The sequence below is a fragment of the Artemia franciscana genome, chromosome 8, assembly GCF_032884065.1.
Source record: "Artemia franciscana chromosome 8, ASM3288406v1, whole genome shotgun sequence".
Classification (NCBI taxonomy): Eukaryota; Metazoa; Arthropoda; class Branchiopoda; order Anostraca; family Artemiidae; genus Artemia; species Artemia franciscana.
In genome coordinates, this window is record NC_088870.1 from 17,688,958 (window position 1) to 17,715,399 (window position 26,442).

Consider the following 26,442-nt stretch of genomic DNA (forward strand, 5'->3'; position numbering starts at 1 on the left):
CTGAGATACACAGGTACAGGGTATGAGAGAGAACAAAACATAAACATACAAAGTCAGACGCACACGTATGCAAACCGTCGCAGAGACAGGCCAACAGACGTTCAGACACACAGGTACAGAGAGTGAAAGACAAAATCAACACATAAAACAAAAGTCAGACACATAGGCATGCAAACAGAAGTGGAGACAGGCAAACAGACATTCAGACACGCATAAACAGAGAGAGAGAGAGAGAGAGAGAGAGAGAGAGAGAGAGAGAGAGAGAGAGAGAGAGAGAGAGGGGGGGGAGAGAGAAAGAAACATACACACAAAGAGACAAAGTCAGGCACGCAAACAGATGCTGAGACAGGCAAAAAGATGCTCAAACTTATAGACACAGAGAGAGCGATGAAACATACACAAGTTCATTTCTGTATAGACAGGCAACGAAACACTACGACACACTGGCACAGAGAGAGAGAGAGAAAAAGAAAGAGAGAGAAAAAAAGAGACACAAACAAACATAAAAATTCAGACATGCAGACGCAGCCACAGAGAGAGAGAGACAGAGAGAGAGAGAGAGAGAGAGAGAGAGAGAGAGAGAGAGAGAGGAGAGAGAGAGAGAGAGAACGAAAGATAGAGAGAAAAAAGATACAGAGAGAGAGGGAGACAAAAACAAACGCACAAGGTCAGACACAAAGACATACAAACAGATACAGAGATAGAAAAACAGACCCTCGGACACACAAGTAGAGAGAGAGAAAGACAAAAAATACACATACACAAGCACAAAAGTCAGACTCAAAAGCATGCAAACGGAAGCAGAAACAGGCAAGCAGATGCTCAGACACAAATGAACAGAGAGATAGAGAGGGAGAAACAACACACAAAGTGAGACACACGGGCATGCAAACAAATGCAGAGACAGTAAATAGACGCTCAGAAACCCAGGCACCGAGAGACGGAGAGGGACAAAAACACATACAAACACGCACATTTAGACACACAGGTTTGCAAACAGAGGCAGAGGCAGGCAAGCAGACGCTCAGACACGCAGGTGAGCCCCAAAAAATTCTAACCTCCCTAAAAAATTGAACAGTCTGAAGTAAAAATCTAAAAACTACTGTGTGTGCACGCTAACTAAACCCAAACGAGCCTAACTCAAAATCGGTTAACAAAATGTAACCTAAGTAAAAAGTCAGTTGTTGTGCCATCTACAACTTTAAGATTGTTTTGAGCTTCAAAATTTTTAGGGATTTAGAATTTTTATATGATTGTTTTTAATTTTTTATGAGTTTTTGTCTTTCATTCTTTCTTTACCTGTGTGTCTGAGTGTCTCTTTGCCTGTCTCTGCGTCAGTTTGCATTAGTTTGTGTCTAACCTTGTGTGTTTGTGCCTTTGTATCTGAGCATCTGTTTGCCTGTTTCTGCTTCTGTTTGCATGCCTTTGAAGTCTGACTTTTGTGCTTGTGTATGTTTGTTTTTGTTTTGTCTTTCTCTCTCTCTCACCTGTGTGTCCGAGCGTCTGTTTATCTTGTCTGTCTGAATTTGTGTGTTTTTATATGTTTTGTCCCTCTCCCTCTCTCGGTGCCTCGGTATCTGAGTGTCTATTTGCCTCTCTCTGCGTCTGTTTGCATGTCTGTGTGTCTTACTTTACGTGTTTTTTTCGCTCTCTCTCTCTCTCTCTCTCTCTCTCTCTCTCTCTCTCTCTCCCCCTCCCTCTCCCTCTCTATCTCTCTGTGCCTTTGTACCTTTGTGTCTGAGCATCTATTTGCGTGTTTCTTCTTCCGTTTGCATGTCTTTGAGTCTGACGTTTGTGCTTGTGTGTGTGTTTTTTGTCTTTCTCTCTACTTGTGTGTCTGAGTGTTTGTTTGTCTGTTTCTGTGTCTGTTTGCATGTCTGTGTGTCTGATTTCTTGTGATTTTGAGTTGGTATTGGGGTCGGGCTTGTTTGATCGTTGAACTATTTTAAAACGCCTCGAATTAATCTTTTGTTAATTGGGCTTTGACCTATTTTTAAGAAAATTACTATCTTAAAATTTTTATTGTATGTATTTGGAGAAAAAGGGCAGGGTGTTAGTTGCCCTCCAATCACTCATGTCACTTTAAAGGGTACTAGAACTTCCAACTTCTAATCGCCTGACTCCCCCCTCCTTTTCGAAGTTAATACTACCACCCCTTCCATATAAAGCGCCTTTGCATTACCTCTGATTGCCTCACAGGCAACGCCATAGTATTGCATCTGATACAGACGAATCTCTCTAACTTGAAACCTGATAACTTGGCGCAGACAATTAGCCAAAGGGTTTCAATAGTTTGACTGAATAAAGACTGGAAAAAACAATCAATAGGCATTCAAAAAATCATGAAATGTCGTCTCTACTGTTGCTGTATGTTTCAATCAACTCCGCTACTGAAAAGAGTCTCCATAAATGTGCTCATTTTACAGATGGCAATCACATTAGGTCACTAAAGACAATAGCTTTAAGACCTCCAAATACTTCATTATCTTTGCTCTTAAGCTGTCTTAATTTATGACACATTTGCAAAATTATCTTGTCTATTTAGTAAATTTATGTAACAAATATACAAACAAAACATGGCCGACAAAAACCGAACTTTGACCCACAGAGTTTTGCTGACCGGTCATACTAGATTAGGATGGATGGAATTACCGATGCCTAATTCACCAAGGACCTCAGTTGTCCCTGCTGAGGGGGTGGACGATTGATAATAAACTATGCTCAAGGTTGCAACATATTAAGATCAGAATATGACTTCAACCCTATAGAAGTCTAAAGACTATGCGGATTATTATTTTGCTTATTTGAATAATTTTCCCTGCTCTCATCCAACCGAAGTTTGATTCTACACCTATAATTAATATTTGCTCAAATTTTTATTCAAAGTATAAATAGCAGGCTAAAATCTTGATTCTTAAAAAGAAAAAAAGACAAAGGATTTATAAATAATCTTTTTGTAAACCAATAAAAATTATATCAATTAAAACAAATATAAAAGATCATAAACAAACTGCCTCTCCTATCTTCTGCTTTTCCCCAGCAGTGCCTGAGGACTTCAAACAGATCTTCCAAGGTGTTTCCGAGACATTGCGGTTGTGCTATTTTGATTAACTAGGCACACATCGAACGGTTCGAACTACGTATCCCCCTCCCAGCTCAAAATTTGAGATTTATACGCTCCACCAAACAATGTCTGAAAACTCTAATTTTATCCCACAAGCGATTATTGATACTTCATAGATATTTTGAAAACTAGGGTACACAACTGCTTTTGGATTTACTCAGGCAATTCCAAATTTACATCTTTTGATGAAACCTCCAATTTAATCAGATCCCCGTCATATAATAGGAAAGCTGTTTTCAACTTCGGCCTTTATTATTACCTCTCTCCGATAAGAAAACATCACTAGCGCCAATTTTGTTTATTGCAAGATCAGAAAACGGTTCCTTTTAAAATATGTTTTTACCCATCTCAACCTTTTGTAACTGTCTCAACATTCCCTAAAAATTTTCTCTTTAGTCATTTCCCAAAATTTGTGGATAAATCCTTTTGAAAACCTAGATGCTCAAAGTTTGTTTTGATTTAGTTAGGGATTCCGCTTGATTTTCTCTGAAAGTTTCAACTTTATACCCTTACTCGTTACTATCTTATTGCAGGTACACCCTTTTGACAACTTGGACGCACATAGTGTTCTTCTATTTATTTTAACATCTCCCCCAACATTTTCTGAAAGTTTTAACTTAATGTTCCTGGCTGTTCTTTTGATATAGCGTGCAAGACCCCCCCCCCATGTACCTTATAAATCATGTGTTGAAATAACTGTAAATTTGTATTATTGACGTCCCTTGTCCCAGGAGGCCGGGACCCGTGGAGCTCATATTTACCCCGGAGGCATGGCTTATTTATTTGATCTTTAGACTATTCCAATTGGAATAAATGTTCAAAAAGTTTTATTGAACTTTTTGGAGGTCAGGGACTGTGGTCAGGTAGCTGTTAAAATCAAGAGTGGAGACCTATTTCCCTTCCACTACTATTGACTCTTAAAAGAGCACTAGAACTTCCATTTTCCAACCCTAAATTCTACTTTAAAGTTTCCCTCCACCGATTCCATATGAAATGGTTTGGGGTTAAATAAATACATTGAGTAAGCTCTTTTTTACAGGCAACGTTAAAGTGGTACCTCATATGTTGCTATAAACATTCGTTTTAGTGTTTTGGTTAACTTTGATAAGGATCACTCTTTACTTACAGTTCATGGTAAGGCACCTTGACTGGTGGAGCTCCTCCCCTTTTTCTCCTGTTGTACGTGCTGCTATGACCCATGATCCACTTCCATATTTTTTCGATGATGAATTTCTGTAATTTAATGGGAGTGAGTAAAACAAGTGAAGACAAAAACAAAACGTTCGTCTTGCTTTTAGCTACGATTGTTTGATTACGGAGAGAATATTTAACTTCCGTAACTACGTTCAAACAGAGAGAAACGGATTCCAAGAAAAAGTGATCAGGTTTTAAAAAAAGTGGTGTTATTTGTCTCTCCATGAATTAGATTCTCTTCTTCCAGTTGAACTGGTTTTAAAAAGATGAGTAATTGTCTCTTCAGAGAAAAGAAAATGTGATTTGCTTATGAAATACTCCCAAAACCATAAACGAGTGAAGTTAAAGCTTTTTAACTTTCTAACTCAGACACACAAATGGCAGCAGTTCTTTTTCGATTTGGGGAAAAACTTCACATGGGTAATAAACATCACATTTGAGAGTTTCACATTTTATCTCGATTTTATCATTTCAACTTTCTTGTTTGTGGGTGTTTTTGCTTAATAAGACGTAATAATCTCTTTATTTTATAGTTAGATCAGCCATATTTGGGGCTGCCAGACCGAGAATATTTCTTGAGCCCGAGTAGCATCAAGGAGCTGAGAGCGTATCATAAATATATGGCAGAAATTGCTCTTTTACTGGGAGCCGATAAAAATTTCGCCATCGAAGAAATGAAAAAAGTTATCAATTTTGAAATTGAACTTGCTAATGTAAGTATGATTAGACAAAATCTGTAATTTGCTTGTCTTTTTGCTTTGGTCCGTTAGTAAAATGTAATTACAAAAGCCGATATAAGTGAGTTTTCTCAGGGACAGCAAGTAAAAAAATTATAGGGATCAGAGGGATTACTGGTAACAGAACTCTCGTGGTGCCCCTGAGGGTAGTAGAAACAAATAGGGGCCAATACTACTAATGTCAGTCACCATCCAGTCATTGGTCGTCCTGCCCAGTGTCTGACCATAAGGCAAAACATTTTATGAAATAAACTCATAGATTGGATGGATTAAAGTCAATAGTGGCTGCTAAAATCCACGTTCGGCATAGGGCTCAATCCACACTGGATATATGAAATGCCAACCGTAAGGCTAGAAAAGATCCATTGAGGAAAAACCGGATGTGAAAGAAAGAAGTTCTTCTGGAGCAAATATTACTTGTCTAAACTGGTCTGAAATGGTGGGCAGGTTTCTTAAGCGGGGAAAACCAATAGTGGAGACTTTGAAGCTACAGAGAAATATCTTTCTAGAAAGGGAAAAAAGAGACAGGCAAGCTAAATATCTAAATACAACGTTTGAGGAGACACCCACAGCCCAATGATTATTGGTGTTTTTTTTATGAATGGAGGCAATAGGTCTTTGTGGCTGGGCCTCAACTTAGTTTTGTGAGCCCACCTATAGTAATAATAGTAATTCAATAACAATAATTCTAATAATCGTGGTTTCAGCAGTAACTGTAATATAGTGAAAGACCAATAGGGATATAAGACCGCAAAGGCCGGATTAAAATTGGTCCCAAAATCGTGCATTTTTAGACACCAAAATGTTGCTCGCCCCGTATTTTACTTAAATTTGGATTGATACTGTTCTTCTTGATGTTCACAAAGGGAAGACGCAGGGAGATTGCTTAAAATGGTCTTATTTGGTGTCTAGCAATATAGCTTTGTGAAAATCAAATGCGTCAATCTAAAAAACATTTAGAAGATGGGTCATAGTGAATTTTCAAAATTTAGCAGAGGGGTATATTTGTCCGTTTTCATTTTTTTTTAAATGAAACAACAGGAAAAAGCCATTTTTAATGAGAATAACTCTTTGAACCGTGCCTCATGAAGACCTTTTGGTTATCGCTCCCCCTCCCCAAGGATAATGAAAAATGGCGTCTCTTAAATTATTTATCTGAATGAGTTAACGACGGTGTCTTTAATTAACGGACCAGCCTTATTTAAGGCACAAAATATCGCGGATCAAACCTACTAAAATCGAAAACTGGAATTACAGACGCATCATATTAAAAATGACTATGTACTCACCCGCCTACACGTGGGAGTAAAACTACATAAGAATATAACTCAATATTTACCAAACGTGATGCTATTGAAAACAAAACAGACTATTCCAGCACATTTTCTTCATGCCATAAGATTCGGCCTTAATTTCGTTTAGAAAAGTCAAACTTTATTTATTAATGATCCAAAATGATTGGCAAAAAAAATAACACAAACCCGTAAGCAGATGCAGAAAATGGCTTTCTAAAAATGGGTATTTTTTTTTTTTTTAACCCACTTTAGTCTTGGGAGACGAGCCAGGTGGTCAATTAACATCATTTTCTAACAGAAATGCCACCTTTGATTCGGAAGTGATTTTGTAGATTAGTTCACAAAACGGTATTCGCGTTAAGTCGATAAAAAACTTAATTAACAAACTGTTTACCAAGGAATGTGATTACGAAGTATGGCATATGGAATGTGAAATATGGCAAGGCGGAATAGAAAAAGTGAGATTCTCGAGGTTAGAAATCCTCAACTGAAATTTATAGGGCAATCTAGATAACGAAGGACTAGTTATAAGATTATTGAGGATGTTTATTTTCAGTATTAGTTAGCCAGCCAGGCCAATTTGATTAACCACTGCGAGTTCAGTCATACCTTGAATAAAAAAAACTGAATTTTCCCGAGCTATAATGACCAAAATTAGACGCAAATTCGCTCTTTAGCATTTTTTTTTTCTAGAATTGCGTCCAGTATTGAGAATAAAAAATTCAAGACTTCCATAGGCAAATAGAACTCCATTAACATTTTGCAAATTAATTTATTTATGCCTTTTAGCTAATATCTTTACTACTAAGCAATAAACCCAAAATAAATTTAAAAAAAAAATTAATTGAGTCCATTTGGAAATCGTAATTTTGAATTACATCCTTTTCTGCATGTTTTTTTATGCTTCAACGTTCGTACTTGAGTTGAAAAGTTGATAATGTTACCAATTTTCATTTAGAAATCTAACAAATAATATTGGGGGAAAATCTCAGAAAACTACACTTCTTCATTGTTTTACGAAAATAATTCCAAAATCATACGTTTCCAAAAGCTTAAGAATTATTTGAATAGATCACTAACGCATTTACATATCTTGCATGAAATTCCGCAGCGCTTCCAGTTAAAGGATGTACTGCCTAGTTTTCATTAATTTTGATGAGGTTCTTTTTTCTTAGCTGATTAATGTTAGTAGCAAATTTATGGCAAAAAATCTAGAACGGATCGAGTGAGAAAAGCGGATTGAAGAAGAGTAGAAAAGATTCTGACAAAACTTTACTGTAGGACTTTACTAAAAGCTTAAAAATCGTCGGTGACAAGGGTAACTGAAGATAAATCCCTTTTTGAGCTTTCCATGGAAAAGTTCCTTAGACCTTTAGAGAATGGCATCTTTGATAAACCCTGAAAAAATAGTTAGGACAAATAAGTAAAAATAATAGCATATTGTCTTCTCCTGTTAGAGGCGGATCCAGGGGAGACCTGCCCCCCCCCCCGAAATATTCTGGCACCTAAATTTCGTCTTTCTTTCATTTTCTACTCTTTCTTTAATAAACTTGTCAATTTTTTCAATTATTGGTGCCCTCGTAACGTTGCCCTCCCCCTTCCAGGATTTTTCCCAACTGTATTTGTTTCCTGTTCAAAATAAATTCTAAGCCCATAAATTCCTAACTTTATATTATCAAGGTCAGATACTTACGCAAAAAGGGGGGCTCAGAGCCTGGATTTGTTACTTAATGAAGATATACCGATAAGAATGGAGTAAAAAGTTTTGCTTTTTAGTTTTTATTTTGGATTAAGAGAAACAACTTACATCTACCCACAAAATAACCAGGTTGATGTAAAAAAACAATCGATCGATCAGATAATAGTTTTTATTTTCTTATAAATATTTATCATTCATAACAGTAATATTGGAAATTCCTGATAATATGTAATATAATAATAATTATTTTTTTATTTTTAGTTGACAATGAAAGAAGCAGACAGACTTGATGCCGGGGCAATTCATAAGGAATATACTTTACCCGAGCTAAAGCAGCATATTCCCAAAATAAAATGGAGAACCTTTTTAGAAACGATTATTGTTCCTGTAATGGATAACGAGAAAATTGTGGTTTATGCTAATAATTATCTCAAATCAATGGCAGAATTGCTGAAAAGAACAGATTCAAGGTTGGTAAATATATTTTATTTAAAGTTATACTGAAGACATTTTAGACCTTATAAAAAGAAAGATGCTATTGAGTACCCAATTTATTTGCATATGTCTTAAGATTTTGGCAAGCTTTTGGCTGGGAAATGTGGTTCACTGGTCTGACAGTAATCTTAAAAGGGGGATAGACCAAATTTGGAATGGTATCAATTAACGAAATTTTTGAGAGGGGAAGGTGGTATTCTTAAAATCTAGAAGGGACAAATTTGTAGTTCTCTTATTGAATATATTCAATCAAAATGCAAGAAAGAGGTAGTTTTTCAATGAAAATACTCAAAATTAGAGTTCAGAATGCACAAGTTTCAGAAACTGGACCGTTGAGTCCCAATTTTAGCAGTGAGTTTAATGAAATGTTGAATTCTGGGGGAAAAAAATCAAACTAACAAACGGTCTATGTAAGCAGAAAATTTAACATTAAAAAAAAAGTGCTTGATCTGACTGGATATATTGATCGAGAGGTACTATTTACGTCGGTACGAGTGAGTTAATTTAAATATCAGCAGGTAATTACATAGTCGCGTGAACCATTACTTTTTGGACAAAGCTACTGGGAATTTGCTATCACTTTCCGGATTTTCATTAATATGTAAGGGGAAAGTAATGGATTTAGGTGAACAAAACCTTTAAAAAAAATCCAAAAGTTGGCTGTTGAGATGAACCATTATAAATTTCATTCAAATGGCTGAACCACTTCTTACCTTGAAATATTATTTGGAATTTGATCTGTATCTTAGCCTTTTATATCATGATCAACTAAGATTTCGAATTAGCGTAGCTCTTTATATGATTATGTGATAGATTATGTATCAACAAGTGGAATGAATCATTTTTAGAAATTCTGAAAAAGGTTATGCCAGTTTTGCCTCTCACTGAGACTATCTGTCTTGAGACTATCTGTCTCAAGTTTTTCATCACTTCCACCAAGTTGATCTTAATTCATAAATTAACGGAAACAGTTCTATGCCCAATAGGTAAACAATACAGCATTAGACTTTACAGTCCCTACCAGCGGTGCTGATCTCCGTTTCTTGGCCCTTCAGCCAGGAAGTGCAATGGGGGGTTGAGGGCCAACCATCCTGTACTTTCGCACACCCTTCCTGTTTACCTTCCCCAGATTTCTCCAGGTAGCCATTTAGAGCTGAGTCCACTCTGGCTAAGCTTACAGAGTAACACCACTGACCTCTGTCCCAAACTAAACAATTGGGTACACTGGGATTCAAACCCTCGCCCTCTCAGAAAAAGGATCCTGAATCCAGGGCACCAATCCAGGCACCAACCATACCCAATAGTGTCAGCAATTATCAGCAACTGGAGCCTTCAAATCTTTCGATACATCCAAGGTATCGCAAACCTTTTCAATTTCTTCTATATCTTTTCTTGCGCCTCTGTCTTTGTTTAGCACGACCTCAAAATGTTCTGCCCATCTGTCTTATAATCCATCTGTTTATAATTCATGAAACCTAAAATGCATAAAGTTAATTGCATCAAGCTTTAAAACAAATGTTTGACTTAACCACTTATTTGTGGAAGTAAGTACATCTTTAGAAACGATTGGGCCAGCACCAGACATTACTGTCTCTGAAACTGGAAAGCTTGTTATGCAAGCTTCAGCAAACTTAAAATCTATTGACCATCTCAGAATTTTTGCCTTATAGCTCTTCGGTACTTTTGGGCTAAAATTGTTGTTTTATGCCGCTAACTTATAGGAAACATCATTTTGTTTTAGCATAATCTTTTCTGGTGATTAAGAGGGCAGTAGAAAGTTTAATTTTCTTTAATCGTTTTTCTTTCAATGAGCCTTCTTCCGATGTTTTAGATCCATTGTTTTAATAGGATCACGCGTGGGGAAAAAAACACAAAGAAACAAACTAACACGAATCCCTGACAACCTTCTCAGAAGAATTTTACAAAATTTTGAAGTTTTGCAGGAAAAGGCTTGAAATAGATAGATCTACAATATATTCTCTTATTTTCTGAGTTCGATAGCATAATATTCATCAATATCACTCACCCATTTTGGTTGTTTCCCTTTTCCAAAAATTGGGTATATTTTCTAAAGTTCGTAAATTTAATGAACACTTTAAAACTAATTAGTTCGGTATTACCGACTGTATAATATAAAGAATAATTAAACACAAAACCCAAAATTTCCAATTAAACGTTGGTGAAAACAAATTTCTTGATGCTGCCTACCTCCCCTTCTATTTAAATTTCCTAATATTGCTCATAAATTCGTCCCCTTCCATCTTTCCACCTTCTGTGCCGGCAAAATTACGGATGAAATCTTTTGTGATACATAAGAAAAGATGTTCCAGCAATAAGAAGAGAGCCATCACCCCGTTGCAGTCCAAATAAACGGCGAGTAGAGATTAATTCCCCTCCCTCCTCAATATCTTTCTATACTTCTCTGATGGCTCATGGAGAATTAGAAAATTTGGGCATTAAAATACGCTCTTTGAGGCAAGCTTATGCGCAATTATACATCACTATATACAGTTAAATGAAATATCAAGCGAATCAATTCATTTAGATGACGCCTTGATATGCCTGTGGATATTAACCATTTATCTTGCAAGGACTATGTTACTTTTTAGCGACAAATTTGCCACCGTCTTGTAGTACTTCCTCTGAAACTAGGAAGCCCAATATAGAGTTTTCTGATACTTCTAAAGTGATTGGCCTTATCAGAATTTTCAATCGATAACAACTTGACCCTCTTCGGGGAAAAATCGCATTTTGGGACCATAAAACGCCATAAAATGCTTCTTTTCCACGGCTAAAGCTTTATGTTCACTAAAAAATGCCTTAAAATTTTAAATTTCCATTTTAGTGAGCCCTCTTCCTATTTTCTAGGACCAATGGTTCGATTTAATCAAAACTGAAAAAAGAGAGAAATAAAGCAAATAAACAAGCATCCATGATTTCTGTTCGGGGAAAAAATATGTAAAATTTCACATTTTATAGAGAGGAGCTTCAAATCTCTTCAATTGTAATATACTAATATATAAGATACTGAATATACTGATATTTAATCTAATATAGGTATATTTATAACCGAATTAGATTATAAATATAATATATATAATAATATATAGTAATAATATAATATAATATATATATTAATAATATATAATAATATGTATATATAATATATGTATATAATATATATATATAATTTATAATATATAATAAAATAATATATATATATATATATATATATATATATATATATATATATATATATATATATATATATATATATATATATATATATATATATATATATATATATTATATATAATATATAAATATAATATAGGTATATTATAATCTAATATAGGTAGTATATTTATACTGACAATTCACTAATATACTGAATTGGATGGTATGATTCTAACCAAGTTCACTTGGCTTTTCAGTAATTCCTTCATTTTTCTCGAAAATTTTCTCTTCATTTTTCAGCCAAGTCTTGTTAGCCTCGTAGCTCTTGACCGGCAATTTTAAACTGGGTCACCTTTATGTTTTTGAAACCACCACAAAATATTTTTTATGTACGCATTATTGTCAAAACTCCGTTTTTTAGAATTTAGGTTAAAAATTTAAAGATGTGTCATTAAATAAGATTAGTGTTATCTGAGCAGTAGTATGGCAAACTATTTCAGAATAGTTTGGAAGCCTACTGATAGTATATAATCTTCACAGCTGATATACCTGTTTTCTTTTAGGCTTCAGGCATAAGGAAGGGAAAAAACGGAGGGGTGGTGCCTCTTTGCTTGCATTCTACGGATGCTTCTTTGTGAGCATTCTAGAAAGATTTATTTGAGAAATAGGCGAAAGTGGGCTAAACAATAAACTTGTATTATCCGTCTTTTAAAATCTGATTGGCTCCATGTGAAATTTAAAACCAGTAAAAAGAACAAAACGTTTTTGAGTGTTTTACAAGTAGACATTCTTTTCTTTTGGGTCGTAACAATAATAATATCAATAACTACAATAGAAAACAAAGGAAAAAGCCTAACACTTCAATATCAGATTTTAAATTTTACTTCAATTCAATTTTTCACTTCAGTACTGACTTCATTCTAACTGTTTCTACTATGTTCAAGCAAAATCGCGCTTGTTAAACTTCATGCCGACACCATAGCTACCTCTATTTCAAAAGTCCCATTGCCTCAGAATTGTTTATAAATGCTTAACGTCATACCTGTGCATATTCATGTGATTTTCTCTGGATATGATCTTTTACTGTTGGTAAATATTAATTTAATCTTTGGTAAGTATATCTTCGAAACAAATTGAGATTGATGGAATTAAAAATGATAATTAATATATGAATATTTTTGCTTCGGGGTCATGATATGATGAAGTGCAATTGTGTATGAAATGTATGGAATTTTTTTTATAAACAGTTTAACCCCCCCCCCTCTACTTCTTATAAAATATCCCTGTTCTTAAACAAAACAACCTAATGTCAGTTATCATCATTAACCAACTCAAATCAAGCGATATGGGGCTCCACGAATCCAGAAAAATTGCAGCAAAAAAATACGTAGGCTATGAAGTAAAGAAATAAAAATGACACCACCCTCTTATAACCAGCAAGAAATACAATATATAATACTACCCTTTTGTAAACAACTCAGTCACTCATCCAGTACGATCTACAACCAACTGAATTTAGAAAAAAAAATCAATCATCACATATATAGAAACATTCACAATAAAAAATATGTCCCAGCTATAAGAATGAATAATAATATAACTAACAATAAATAATTATATATTTTATTTAGACTTTCAAAACTCAAACACCAGGCGTTTTAAGTTGCCAAACGAATGACAGCCCCTTGCCATAACAATAACCGGAAGGGTATTTCATACTCTAGTAGATGATACCAGAGGGATAAAATCAGATCGTACGCAAGGCGTGGTCCATAAGGCCCAATGCCCAAAACGTGTCTCTCAGAGCATTGTGGGCAATATGGCGAGCTGTCCGACACAAACATATGAGATTAAAGTAAAGGCTATTGAGCTAAAGTAAAAGACGCGCATGCAAGGATGTAAAATGATCTAAGATTTAAGAATAATTTAATAGAAGACGAATTTGGAAGCTTTACAACTAGTTTGATCATCTCTTCAAGAGACGTGATGCTCAGTAAATCTGACTGAAAAGTAGACATGTTTATGGTATGACAACAAGAAATATCTGATTGAATTAGAGTGGGAAAAAAGAAGCTGTAGGATAGTTCTGGAAAATGGGTGCTTCAGCTTACGAAAGATAACCCTATTCCTGGTAATTTAACTTCTAAATTTGGTAAAACAAAGAACCAAGTAGTTCAAATCCTACCATAAAACTCTCTTAAATAAAGCAAGAAGATTTGTTTCGACCGAAGTTTGGTCAAATGCTAGCGTATACACAGCAGTGTTGTCAGCAGATCCAACTATTTTGTCATCGGAATCTGACTGATATCTAGTGGGCAACAAAACATAGGAATGTACAATTTCACTGTATAAAAAAGACCATTAATATGAAAAATGGCGTCGGGCCCAGGATAGACCCCTATGAGACTCAAACTTCAACTTCAAGGTCGGTTAGAAGCTCTTGATGGGCAACTTTAAACTGGGTCACCTTTATAAATTTGAAACCACCACAAAATATTTCTTATGTACGCATTATTGTCAAAACTCCGTTTTTTAGAATTTAGGTTAAAAATTTAAAGACGTGTCATTAAATAAGATTAATGTTATTTGAGCAGTAGTATGGCAAACTATTTCAGAATAGTTTGGAATAGGTTGGTAAAACAAAGAACCAAGTAGTTCCAATCCTACCATAAAAAACTCTCTTAAATAAACCAACTTCAAAGTCAGTTAGAAGATTTTCATTAATTAAAATCTTCTACTCAAAAGACAAGAACGGAACAAAAAGGCATCAGTTGCTTTGTCTCTGATGTGACCAGTTTTCATTAAAAATGTCATTTGTTCAAGGATCACATACCCTCATTAAATCAAAAAATAGAGCAACTTGGACAAACCCGAATCTAAGACCCTCTACTGCAAGGCAAAAATAATGTTAGATTTTAATTTTGACAACAAAATGAAAAAGTACGCTAATGGGAAGGCCATGCAAGGGAATCCCAAAAAATGTACCTAAACTCCGAAAACTTCCCAAAATGTTAATAGTAAAAATTAATTTTTAGGACAATTTGGAATTATGTTATTTGGCGAGTGTTACAAAAACTAGTAAAATTTCTTGATGAAAGGTACATAGAAAAGGAGAGAGAATTCTCAAAAAGCTTGAGTGGCATAGAAAAAGATGTGAGTAGATGGAAGAAATGTGTCGATTTGACAGGTTTTCTTGGTACGGCAGTTGGCTCTCTTTTTGTGAGTCATTACTTTGATGAAGAAAGTAAGGTATGTATCCAGTTATACTTTTTCTTACCATACTTTGACAAGGCTAGACTGTGACCTTCTAGGAACCCTAAAGATAAACTCTTAGCTCGGTAGGAGCTATTCCAATATCTTGTATTTATCTGAAATATTACAGAGGTAGTAGTATATACTGGCAACCTTTACAAGGTTTTAAGGTAGCCTGATCTCGAAAAAATTTAAAACAAGGTGAAAACATGTCTTAGTTAATGTTTAAATTGGAAAAATTCTATCCCACAAAGCACCTTACAGGACTCATTGCTATCAAATTTTTGGAGCCACCAGTGCTCTCCATAACTAATTAGAGTATATTAAACTATCGAATAGTTGCTCCCCTTTCCTCTCACCCCTCCTAAAATAATCTTTACGCCTGTATTCGGTTAGATTCTTCTAATTCAGGAGAAATTAGGCATTAGAATGTTATTTTTCAACTAGTTGTTGTTTTTTAACATGTAAAAGAAATACAGAATCATATTTCATTTTCAAGTAGGTCTTTTGAATATCTGAAAAATCTTGAACTGATCCTTTTTATTAGCTTAAAACTCAAGATGTTGATTCCTTGTTTTGCAATGTGATAGCTTTTAAAAATTGCTATTAAATTTGCAGACCGTTAGCCAGTCCATAGTCCATCGGGTAAGGACATAACTCTCGCGTAACTGAACTCTATGCACCTGAGTTCATGTAAGTGAACCCTCGTGTATCTAACACCAGGTGCAACTGAACCTCCTTGTAACTCAACCCCCGTACAATTGAACCCCGTCTTGTAACTGAACCCTCGTAGAACTGAACCCCATTTAAGAGAATACTCCTTCAACTGAGCCCCCTTGTAATACAACCCCATTGACTGAACCCCCATACAGCTGAACACTTTTGCAACTCGACCGCAAGTACACCTTCGTTCAACTGAACCCCTTGCAACTCAATCCCATTTTACCGAACCCCCCCTGCAACTGAACTGTCACACAACTGAACCCGTGTTTAACTGCATCCCCGTGCAAATCACCCCCATTTAACTGGACCCTCATTCAACTGAACCCCCCCCCCCCCGTGCAGCTCAACCCAATTTAAGTGAACTCGCGTTCAACCAAACCCCCATTTTAACCAATCTAAATTAAACCCTGTTTGACGCAACACAACTCAAGGCCTTAGAATAAGTATGAACTAACGCTAATTAGAAGCTAAGAATTTTTTGTCACATTCAGGATTTCTAATTGTATTATCTATATAGGTAACACAAGAACTTATTCAAAATTGAAAAAATTTCAGGAATGGGTGTGTCACCAAAATCATGCATTTCCAATCACTATCTTCTCTCTTTTTTATATATAATTAATTATCAAACTGGCACCCTCTACGCAGGGTGCTAGTACCTTGAAAATTACATTACTGTATTAATTTTGCTAAGCACCGAAAATTACACCTTGTTTGACTAAGATAGACTGGCACGTTATCTATATTGCCAATCTCATATAGTGCCATCTTTGTTTCCATATCGTTAAGTTGCATTTTATTTTGTATTAAGAACAAGCAGAACAGGGGAAAGAACCCCCGTAAGTGCTGTATCTTACCCACCGGTATTCAGTTAACCACGAATTGCAGAGAATAGGTGAGGAGGTCTTACACTTTTCTTGCTCCCGGGTGATTTCAGTATTCTCTGATGACTATTTGCTCCGCCCCTGGCGACTCTGATTGGACTATCGCTCTGTGATTTTGCATCTGAATTGAACCGCCAACTGATTTTGCTTATTGCGTCAGAAGCCATTTCATTCCGAAAGGAAAATGAGTAGTGAGAAGCCAAACTTGGTTTATAGCCCCATTTTGAACTTAGTTTACCGGGCAATCAAGGCAGGTAACAAGTATTATGCAATAGCTGCGAGGATAGTACAGTATTTCAAAGCTGATATGATGATAAGGCAAAAGATGAATAATGGCAGTTAGTCGCTACGTCTACTCGTTCAAAAGATCGTGTTAAGCCCCTAGGAATGAAGCATCTATAATAGACATATCTATTAACAAATCAATTAACATCATGTTTATACAATCCTAATAAGGGGGGTATTAACACCAGGTTTGCTTCTCACTCAATTGAACTATCTGTCTTGGCTTTTTCTACAATTAGCCATGACTTGATGACCACAACTATTCCATTTTGCTGATCTGATCAGAACCATCCGGACTTGTGACAAGAAAAAAGTAGTCCTCCCCAAGTTTGTAATATATGAGCCTGAAGAGGTATCCGTACTCTCAAGGGAGGTTACAGCCACAACAACTCACCAGGTCAACGAGCTTCATTCTACTGTGGACGATCTTGTTTACTACCTGAGCTTCTTCAGATCAGCACAAAGTAAGGCTTGTGTGACTGCAAGTGCCACAAACCCTCCGGATACAACAAAACCCTCCTACTCTGTGATTTTCAAAACAATCTTCGACAGGGCTTGAAAAGCCCCGAAAGTTGCAAGGAATATCTTGAGGGCCTTGCTGGGGACTGCTGCACCCATATAGTGAACCTGAGGCCTTTTAGCAAAGATTGACACCTGATACTTGATGATAAAGATGCAGCTAAGTCTCTTGCTGAAGCGCTAAACAGTGCTACAGATACTGATGCTTGGCTGAAGACCCCGGCTCACTATGCTATTAAAAGAAATGTTCCCGGTGAGGTCTCGCTGAACTATCTATATTCAATGATTAAGAATTGCACGAAAGCAGAGAGAAAGAGCTTGTCTTTGGAAGTAAGGACAATTTGCGAGTAGCAATGAACAACCTTGTAACTCTGGGCTATGAGTTCTCCCGAGTATACATGTATCAGTATTTACCGACAAGGTGTTTTCAGTACCAAGAGTCACGCTGCTAAGGACTGTAAAAACAGTATTTGCTGTTCCCGCTCCAGTGGTGATCATGCTAACAATAAAGATAAACTCTGCAATGCTGCACTGAAATGTGCTCTCTGTAAGCAGACAGACCATCCGTACAGTCAGTATTTGCTGAGAACGAGTGTTTCCTTGGTATAAAAGTTGCAAATCTAATAGTATATTGCTGCTACTTACCAACTGATTTCAAGAACTTGGTTTCCGGGGAAAAGCTCTCCCGTGCAAAAACAAAGCTTGCTAAATCTTTGCAGCAGTGTACCTATGTATCTCATCGTGTTATATCTCATATCTCATATGTGTCTCATCTGTCCTTCAATGTTTTTTCACTTAAAAAGGGCCCTAGAGCTTTTAATTTTCGTTTAAATGAGCCCTCTTCCGATATTCTAGAACCATTGTGTTGATACTATCATCCCTAGGAAAAATATTAGCCCGCATCTGCGATCTTTCTTCTAGCAAAAAATCCATATTTTCGCAGAGAGGAGTTTGAAACCTCTAAAATAGAGTTCTCTGATGCGCTGAATCTGTTGGTGTAATTTTCATTAAGATTCCTTCACTTTTAGAGTGTTTTTTGCCCTTTTTCGAAAACCGGGAAAATTTTCTCAGGCTCGTACCTTTTGATGGGATAAAGATAACTTAATGAATCTTATATATTTAAAATCAGCATAATAAGCCTATTCTTTCGATGTATCTGTTGATATTAAAATTCTTTTTTTTTTTTTAGAGTTTGGTTTCTTTTGAGTCGAGGCACTCCTTACTTCATTTTATTACCACGAAATATTTGATACTATATTTTGGGCAAAGCTATATATGACATAACAAAAATATAAATTGGTTGTTTGGGAAAAGTGGCGTATATATAAATTTGGATACCATATCTAAATTTGAGTACCTGACATCTGACGCTCATGCTAGAAGAAAACCTACAAAAGAAAAAAAAAACACATTAATCGTCTTGATAAATGTGCCTTGTGTAAGGCATTTGCATAATATACTATCTTTTTATGATTTTATAATATTATCTGTCCTACTTAGGGAACTGCAATGGAGATGGTAAATAATTTAAGAGAAGCCTTCGAAGAAATGCTCACAGACCTTGATTGGATGAACAAGGAAACCATTGAAGTTGCCAAAGAGAAGTTGCATGCCATGGATGTCAAAATTGGATACCCTGACTATATCCTCAATGCAACTGAATTAGATGCAGAATATAAAAAGGTAGTTTTCGTCAACCATTCAATACTTTCGCTGGAAGCAAGGAATTAAACGCATAGTAAAGGTCCAACCGTTGCCGCACTATTTTGTAATTGTGAATATTCTTTATAATTCTACGCCTACTACTATTGCAATTATAAAGTGAATATCTAAATATTTTGGGAAAATAGGTTATTTTTGTTGACGATTGTGAAACACTATAAAGTCAACACACACTGAATACTTTGGGACTACCTCTGGGACCATTTTTAACGGAAATTCAAAAATAAAATACTTGACACTCGCAAAAAAGGGAAGAACTAAACAAAACCCCCGAAATCTCTACTAAACAATCCGTCTCTAAGCAAACCTCTACTAAAGAAACTCAAAGGCTAATTTAAAATTAATTTATCCGACAATCCTAAGAATAGAACAATTGGGCCAGCTCACAAAGTCGTCCAAATTAACAAATAACAATGCCATCTAGTCTTGGACCATTAACACAAACATGGAATTTTGTCGCTTGAAAAAAAGCATACTGCACATTTCAATAATCCATAATAATTCAACAACTATTAATAGTTCCCTCACAATATACAACGTAACCTATGGGATGATTTAATTGTTGATGGTTTAATACATTTAGTTTTCAAAATCACCTTTAACTGAGAACTGTGTACCTTTTTCAATAGTTCACACACAGAAATAACTTATTATATGGTAAGCAAGATTCGTCCCTGATAATGCTTTAACAAAGAGAGTTTTTTTTTTTATGGACTCACCTCTATCATGTTCATCCTTAGGGTTAAGATGCTAATGCTACAATAAAGTAAATTCTTTTCTGGAATTAACTAAAAAAAAGCAGTTTTTTTAACTGAAAGTAAGGAGCGACATTAAAACTTAAAAAGAACAGAAATTACTCCGTATATGAAAGGGGGATATTCCCTCCTCAAGGCCCCGTTCTTTATGCTAAAGTTTGACCCTTTCTCACAACTCTACTTTTTAAAACAATAAAAAAAACTTTAGCGTAAAGAGCGGGGCGTTGAAGAGGGAACAGCCCCTTTCATATACGGAGTAATTTCTGTTCGTTTTAGGTTTTAATGTCGCTCCTTACTTTCAGTTGAAAAACTTGTTTTTTATTTAATTTCTGAGCGTTTTTGATTTAATGCATGTTTTGATTTTGGTTCTCTGCACATGAATAATTAAAACGAAATGTGCATATTAATTATTGTTTACCTAAATGGCTTTCTCATAATTTTGATCGGACGATTTTGAGAAAAAAAGGGTGGGGTAGGAGGCCTATTTGCCCTCTAATTTTTTGGTTACTTAAAAATGCAACTAAAACTTTTAATTTTTTTACAAACGTTTTTATTAGTAATAAATATACGTAACTTACGAATTACCTTACGTAACGAGCTTCTATATTCGTGTATTTTGATTACGTATATGAGAGGTTTCACCCCCTCGTCAATACTTCGCTCTTTACACTAAAGCTTAAATTTTGTCCCAGTTCTTTAAGAATGACCCCTGAGTCACAAAGGTCGTAGAATAAATAGTTGAAATTACAAAAATACTTTAGCGTAAAGAGCGAGGTATTTAAGAGGAGATAAATATCCTCATATGTGTAATAATTTATGTTCGTTTTAAGTTTTAATGCTGCTTCTTATATCCAGTTGAAAAAACTTTTTCATATTTATTTTTTCATTGTTTTTTTTTTAAAGAATGCTAGAAAATCCTACACCCCCTTCATGAAAATTTTCTTCCCCCATGATAAATTCTCCATGGAAAGATCATCCTACGTAACTCCCTCCCCTCGAATCCCCTCCCTTCAACCAGAAAAAAATCCCCTTAAAACGTCTGTACACTTCCCAATAACCATTACTATATGTAAACAATCGTCAAAGTTTGTAAAATGCAGCCCTTCCCACAGGGATTGTGGGGAGTAAGTCAGCCCCAAATACATACTTATTAGGTTTTTTGACTGTACTGAGCAAAATGGCTATCTAAAAATTTTGATCCGGTGGCTTTGGGAAAAAATGAGCGTGGGAGGGGGCCTAGGTACCCTCCAATTTTTTGGTCATTTAAAAAGGGCACTAGAACTTTGAAATTCCGTTAGAATGAGCGCTTTTGCAACATTTTAGGACCAATGGGTCGATACGATCACTCCTGGGGAAACAAAAACAAAAAACAAACACGCACCCGTGATCGGTCTTCTTGCAAAAAATACAAAACTCCACATTTTTGTAGATAGGAGCTTAAAACTTCTACAGAAGGGTTTTCTGATACGTTGAATGATATAGTGTGATTTACGTTAAGATTCTATGACGTTTAGGTTGTGTTTCCCCCTATTTTCCAAAATAAGGCAAATTTTCTCAGGCTCGTAACTTTCGATGGGTAAGACTAAATTTGATGAAACTTATATATTTAGAATCAGCATAAAAATGCAATTCTTTTGATCTATCCATTAGTATCAAATTTCCGTTTTTCATAGTTTGGTTACTATTGAGCCGGACGCACCTTACTACGAGTTCGTTATTACGAACTGTTTCGTCTTCATGCTTAGGGTCAAAAATTTATCAAAATATAATGTTTGTTGAAGGAAAATCTCGCGGTGCGGACATTAAAGTGATGTTCAACAGTAGCCGAAGAAAACATCTAGTTTTTTACTAGATATTAGAAGCTTGTTTTTTTTTATTCAGTCTCTGTTTCTTTGTTAGTTCGTGGGGTTTTATTGTGTTTTAAGCTAGTAGTAGTCTTAGTCGAATTAGTAGTTGTCACGAAAGAGATGGTTATATTACAAGTAATGGCCATGGGAGAACTAGTTGTAGGATTTGTCATCGTTTTAAGAGTAGTCGTGGTAGGTTTAATATCTGAACTAGGGTAATGGAAATAGTAGTGATAAAAATAGTATCGATAGCAGTAGCATTCTTGATATGGGTATTGGAAGTTACAGTGATGACAGTGGTGAAGTATGGCTCTAAAGCAAAACAGAGGGAGATTTGATAGATGTTTTCCAGAGAAATTGCCTACAGATTGTTTTGGTTACCAGATTGACTGACCGTATCTCAAGCAGTAGGCTGTACAAAAAACGGGGTTCAATCCCACCTTCTAGGGCTATGATGAGAGAAAGGTTGAGGTGGCTTGGGCTTGTTCTGCGGATGAAGGATGATAGATAACTAAAGATTGTCCTTTTCTGCCAGCCGTTTAAGGCCAAACAAAAAGCAGGCCGTGCCTGGTTGGGTTGGAAGGATTTCATAAGGAAATACATTTAGGAGAAATATATATATTTAGGAGAGTAGGGTGTAAAGAGGGAGGTACTTGTATCCCCTTCTTTCAAAATGCATCAGAACTTGTATCCCCTTCTTTCAATGGTTTTGAAATGGAATATTTCAAGGAATTGCCTAACCTGTTTGTAGTTCTGTATGTACAACTAGAGACATATTTTGTAGACCTTTCGACCATTTTCATTAAAACAGATATTCTGAAAATATGATTCGAGGGTATGAAAGACTGGAGCATAAAAGGTGAGTGGAGGCTCTTGGATCCCTCCCGTCACTTCAAATTGAACCTTATTAATTAAGGAGCAAACTTAATATTAAATTAATCATTTAAGTTAAATCAATTAATTGAATTGGAATTAAATCAATATTATTAATTGCCTTAATATTAATTAATTTCACGAATTGCGTTAACATTTATGCTAATTAATTGCATTAATATACAATTCAATTAATACTAAAATTGTAACTTAAAATATCTTTAATCCCTCTACTAACCTTCTGCATGAATCTGTTTTACGTGCTGGGGTTAAAGCATGGGAGACCCGCTAACCTGATCTAAATCTATGCTATTGAGCAGACTATGATTTGGAATTTTTGGAATTTTTTAAACAAGTTTTTTTTTCAGGTCACCTTTTCAAAGGAAAATTTCTTTGACAATATTTTAAATATGCTTGGATTTACAACAGCATTGTCCTTTGACGAACTTCGGAAACCCGTCGACAGAAAGGACTGGACAACACCACCAGCGATTGTCAATGCGTTTTATGATGCAAGCACAAACAGTATTGGTAAGAAGAATTTCGTTTTTCTGGCGATATAGCTGCACACCTGAAGGAATTATGGGGATGGATCATTTCCTCCCCTGTGATTTCTTCTGAAGCACCTTTAGGAAAATTTAGTTGATTTAGTCCTCGGGCACTTGGTCCTTTACTTCGAGTAGGACAAAAACCGGGGCATACTCCATATACCTAACATTGGAACATCAATCTTATGCCAAGCAAACTCTATGGTAGACTGAATTATTTTTACAGATGCTTAGCAACTGAACGCTTTAATCTCAAGTTTATGCTATTTTATTTCATTCCCATTGGTATGCATTAAAAATATAATATCTAAAAACATAATTGATGTGCTAGCACATACTATATGGGAAGTTATGGAAAATATAAAGCCCGTACACCATTCAGTTATGAAAATTGTGCAGCTTTAGTCACTTTGATCGTGAAATCCGTTTAAAATAGAGTCAATGTTTCGACATTTTGCTTTCTTCAATTTTCTTGTGATCTCTTCACCTCATGAAATAGATCATTACCTATGTTTTTATCAGTATTTATTTGAAAAGAGGAGTGGCTTACTTTTAGATTTTATTTCTTATATTTTGAACACTAATAAAGAAATTGTATCACCTGGAAAATTTTCCAAATGCATTTTTAAGTTTTGCCTTTTCTTCTTATTTTGACTAAAAAAGCCATTATAGCACAATGAGCAGTCTAATAACACAGTCTCCTATGGAGACTCCGAAGTAAATTAAAATATCTCTCACCCCTTTGTCTTCAGAAAAATCTCTCTCTTGATAGTCCTTTCCTGGGTTATATTTGCATTGTCTGGTATCATTGTCTGTCTAAAAGGCTGTCGCAGAAAATTCAATGAATTCAATGAATAATTCAATGAATGTTACACTTAAAACTTTTTGTTAATGGAGGTGAGTCATTGAATCCTCTCAATAGAAAACATTAAAACATCCGAAAAAATAAGGTTTGGCTCATGCGCAAAAAATACGATTCGAAGATGACAATTATTGTTATTGATAATTAAGCATCTATTATTGTTGTATTTGTGTTCCAAATAATAGCTAGAAAAAAACTGCTCAATTTTTATATCATTGGTATATGAAGAAATAAAATGCTTCTTATACTTATCACAAATATATGGTGGGGGTGGGGGGTTATTTTTCAGTTCTTAATAGTCTTCGTCGGGTCCAGACCAATCTAGTTTGAAAAAAGATTTAACTCAGTTTTGAACCGGTCTTAATACAGTCTTCGTCTGGTCAAGACCAATCTAGTTTAAATTAAATAAAAAAAACTAGTTTTTATAACTGAAAGTAAGGAGCGACATTAAAACTTTAAAACGAACAGAAATTACTCCGTATATGAAATGGGCCGTCCCCTCCTCAACGCCTCGCTCTTTACGCTAAAGCTTTTAATTGTTTTAAAAAGTAGAATTGTGGCAAAGAGTCAAACTTTAGCGTAAAGAGCGAGGGATTGCGGAGGGGACAACCCATTTCATATACGGAGCAATTTCTGTCCATTTTAAATTTTAATGTCGATCCTTAATTTCAGTTAAAAAGAATATTTTTTTTATTTAATTTCTGAACGTTTTTGAAGAAATGCATGTTTGATTTTGGTTCTCTGCACATAAATTATTAAAATGAAATTTGCATATTAATTCTTTTTTGGGCTAAATGGCTTTCTCTTAGTTTTCATCAGACGATTTTGAGAAATAAGGGGTGGGGAAGGAGGCTTAGTTGCCCTCTAATTTTTCGGTTATTTAAAAAGGCAAGTAGAACTTTTAATTTTTAACGAACGTTTTTATTAGTAAAAAAATAAGTAACTTAAGAATTAACTTACGCAAGAAACTTTCTGATTCTTATATTTGTATTATGCATATGAGGGGGTTTGTACCCTCGTACATACCTCGCTCTTTACAATAATCGTAAGTTTTGTCCCAATTCTTTAAGAATGACCCCTGAATCAGAAAGGCCGTAGAATAAATAGTTGAAATTACTAAAAATACCATAGCATAAAGAGCAAGGTATTTATCTCCTCCTAAATACCTCGGCTAAAGTATTTTTAGAACCCCTCATATGCGTAATAATGTCTGTTCCATTTAAGTTTCAATGCTACTCCTTACTTTCAATTGAAAAAACTTTTTCATGTTTTTTTCATTGTTTTTTTTTATAGCAATGCTAGAAAATCCTGCGCCCTTTTCATTGAATTTCTCTTCCCCCATGACATATTCCTCCAAGGAAAGATCCTCCCACATAGCCCCTCCCCTCAACCCCAACCCCTGAACCAAAAAATCCCCCTGAAAACGTCTGTAGACTTCCCAATAACCACTACTGTATGTAAACACTGGTCAAAGTTTGAACGCTAGTTCTATAGCTGAATCAAGATGTAATAGTGATTTTACTAGATATTTGGGTCTTTCTTGCCACAAATACTTTTTGCTTGAACAAGTAACTGAAACAGATCTTTCTCGGATAGTTTCTAATTTAAAGGGATTATTTTCTTCAGGACCTGATTTAGTACATACTCGAGTAGTCAAGTGTATTATCCAAGCAATAGTGACTCCGCTTAAAAAATTAATTAATGACAATTAGGTCGTTTGAACAGACACTGAGGTCTGCGCGTATAATTGTCATTCATTAAGGTATCGACCTATTTCGACCTAATTCCCTTTTGGTAGATTTCTTTGCAGCGAAAATTTTTTTTCATGAGCACCAGCTTGGGTTTCGTCCAAAGAATTCTACTGAACAGACTTGTACTGGCCTTCTCAATTTTGTGAATAATGCTTTAGACTTGAAGAAAACGCCAGCAGCAATTTTTTTGGATGTGACAAAAGGTTCTGAAAGTTTGTCCATGATATTCTTCTAACAAAATTTTCGCATTTTTGTGTTCGGGGAGAAGCATTATAATGGTCGCAATCTTATCTTCATGGCCGATTTATTTCTTTTGATCCAGGGTTGATATTAAGGCTGAAGTAGACTTTGGAGTCCCACAAGGGTCTATCTTTGGTTCTTTGCTTTACATTGTATATGCCAATAACTTATAATGAGCTATTAGAGATGCTCCAAGGTCCATTTGTTGCAATGTATGTCGCCCAGATGACTTGTAGTATCCTAATTCAATATATATTGAACAAAATGTTATTTTATTTACATTTGCTGATGATAGTACGCTTGTTTGTGCCGAGAGGCATCAAAATAATTTGGTAACAAAGCTTCAAACACTGATGGACAGAACTTATGAGTAGTTTGAAGCAAATTGTCTCGCTCTAAATGTTTCAAAGTCTCAATTTTTTTTTTTCTACAATTGGCTTGCGATTTCATCGTTTGAATA

At 35.4% G+C, this 26,442-nt stretch overlaps 1 protein-coding gene across 1 annotated transcript in view; it reads left to right on the forward strand.

The window, feature by feature from the left end:
- Positions 1-26,442, forward strand: part of LOC136030074 (neprilysin-1-like) — a 235,290-nt gene that overhangs the window by 190,363 nt on the left and 18,485 nt on the right. The window contains exons 7-11 of the mRNA XM_065708719.1: positions 4,852-5,031; positions 8,311-8,519; positions 14,757-14,970; positions 18,885-19,067; positions 22,950-23,112. Coding sequence (XP_065564791.1) covers positions 4,852-5,031; positions 8,311-8,519; positions 14,757-14,970; positions 18,885-19,067; positions 22,950-23,112 — 949 coding nt within the window. The remainder of the gene's footprint in view (positions 1-4,851; positions 5,032-8,310; positions 8,520-14,756; positions 14,971-18,884; positions 19,068-22,949; positions 23,113-26,442) is intronic.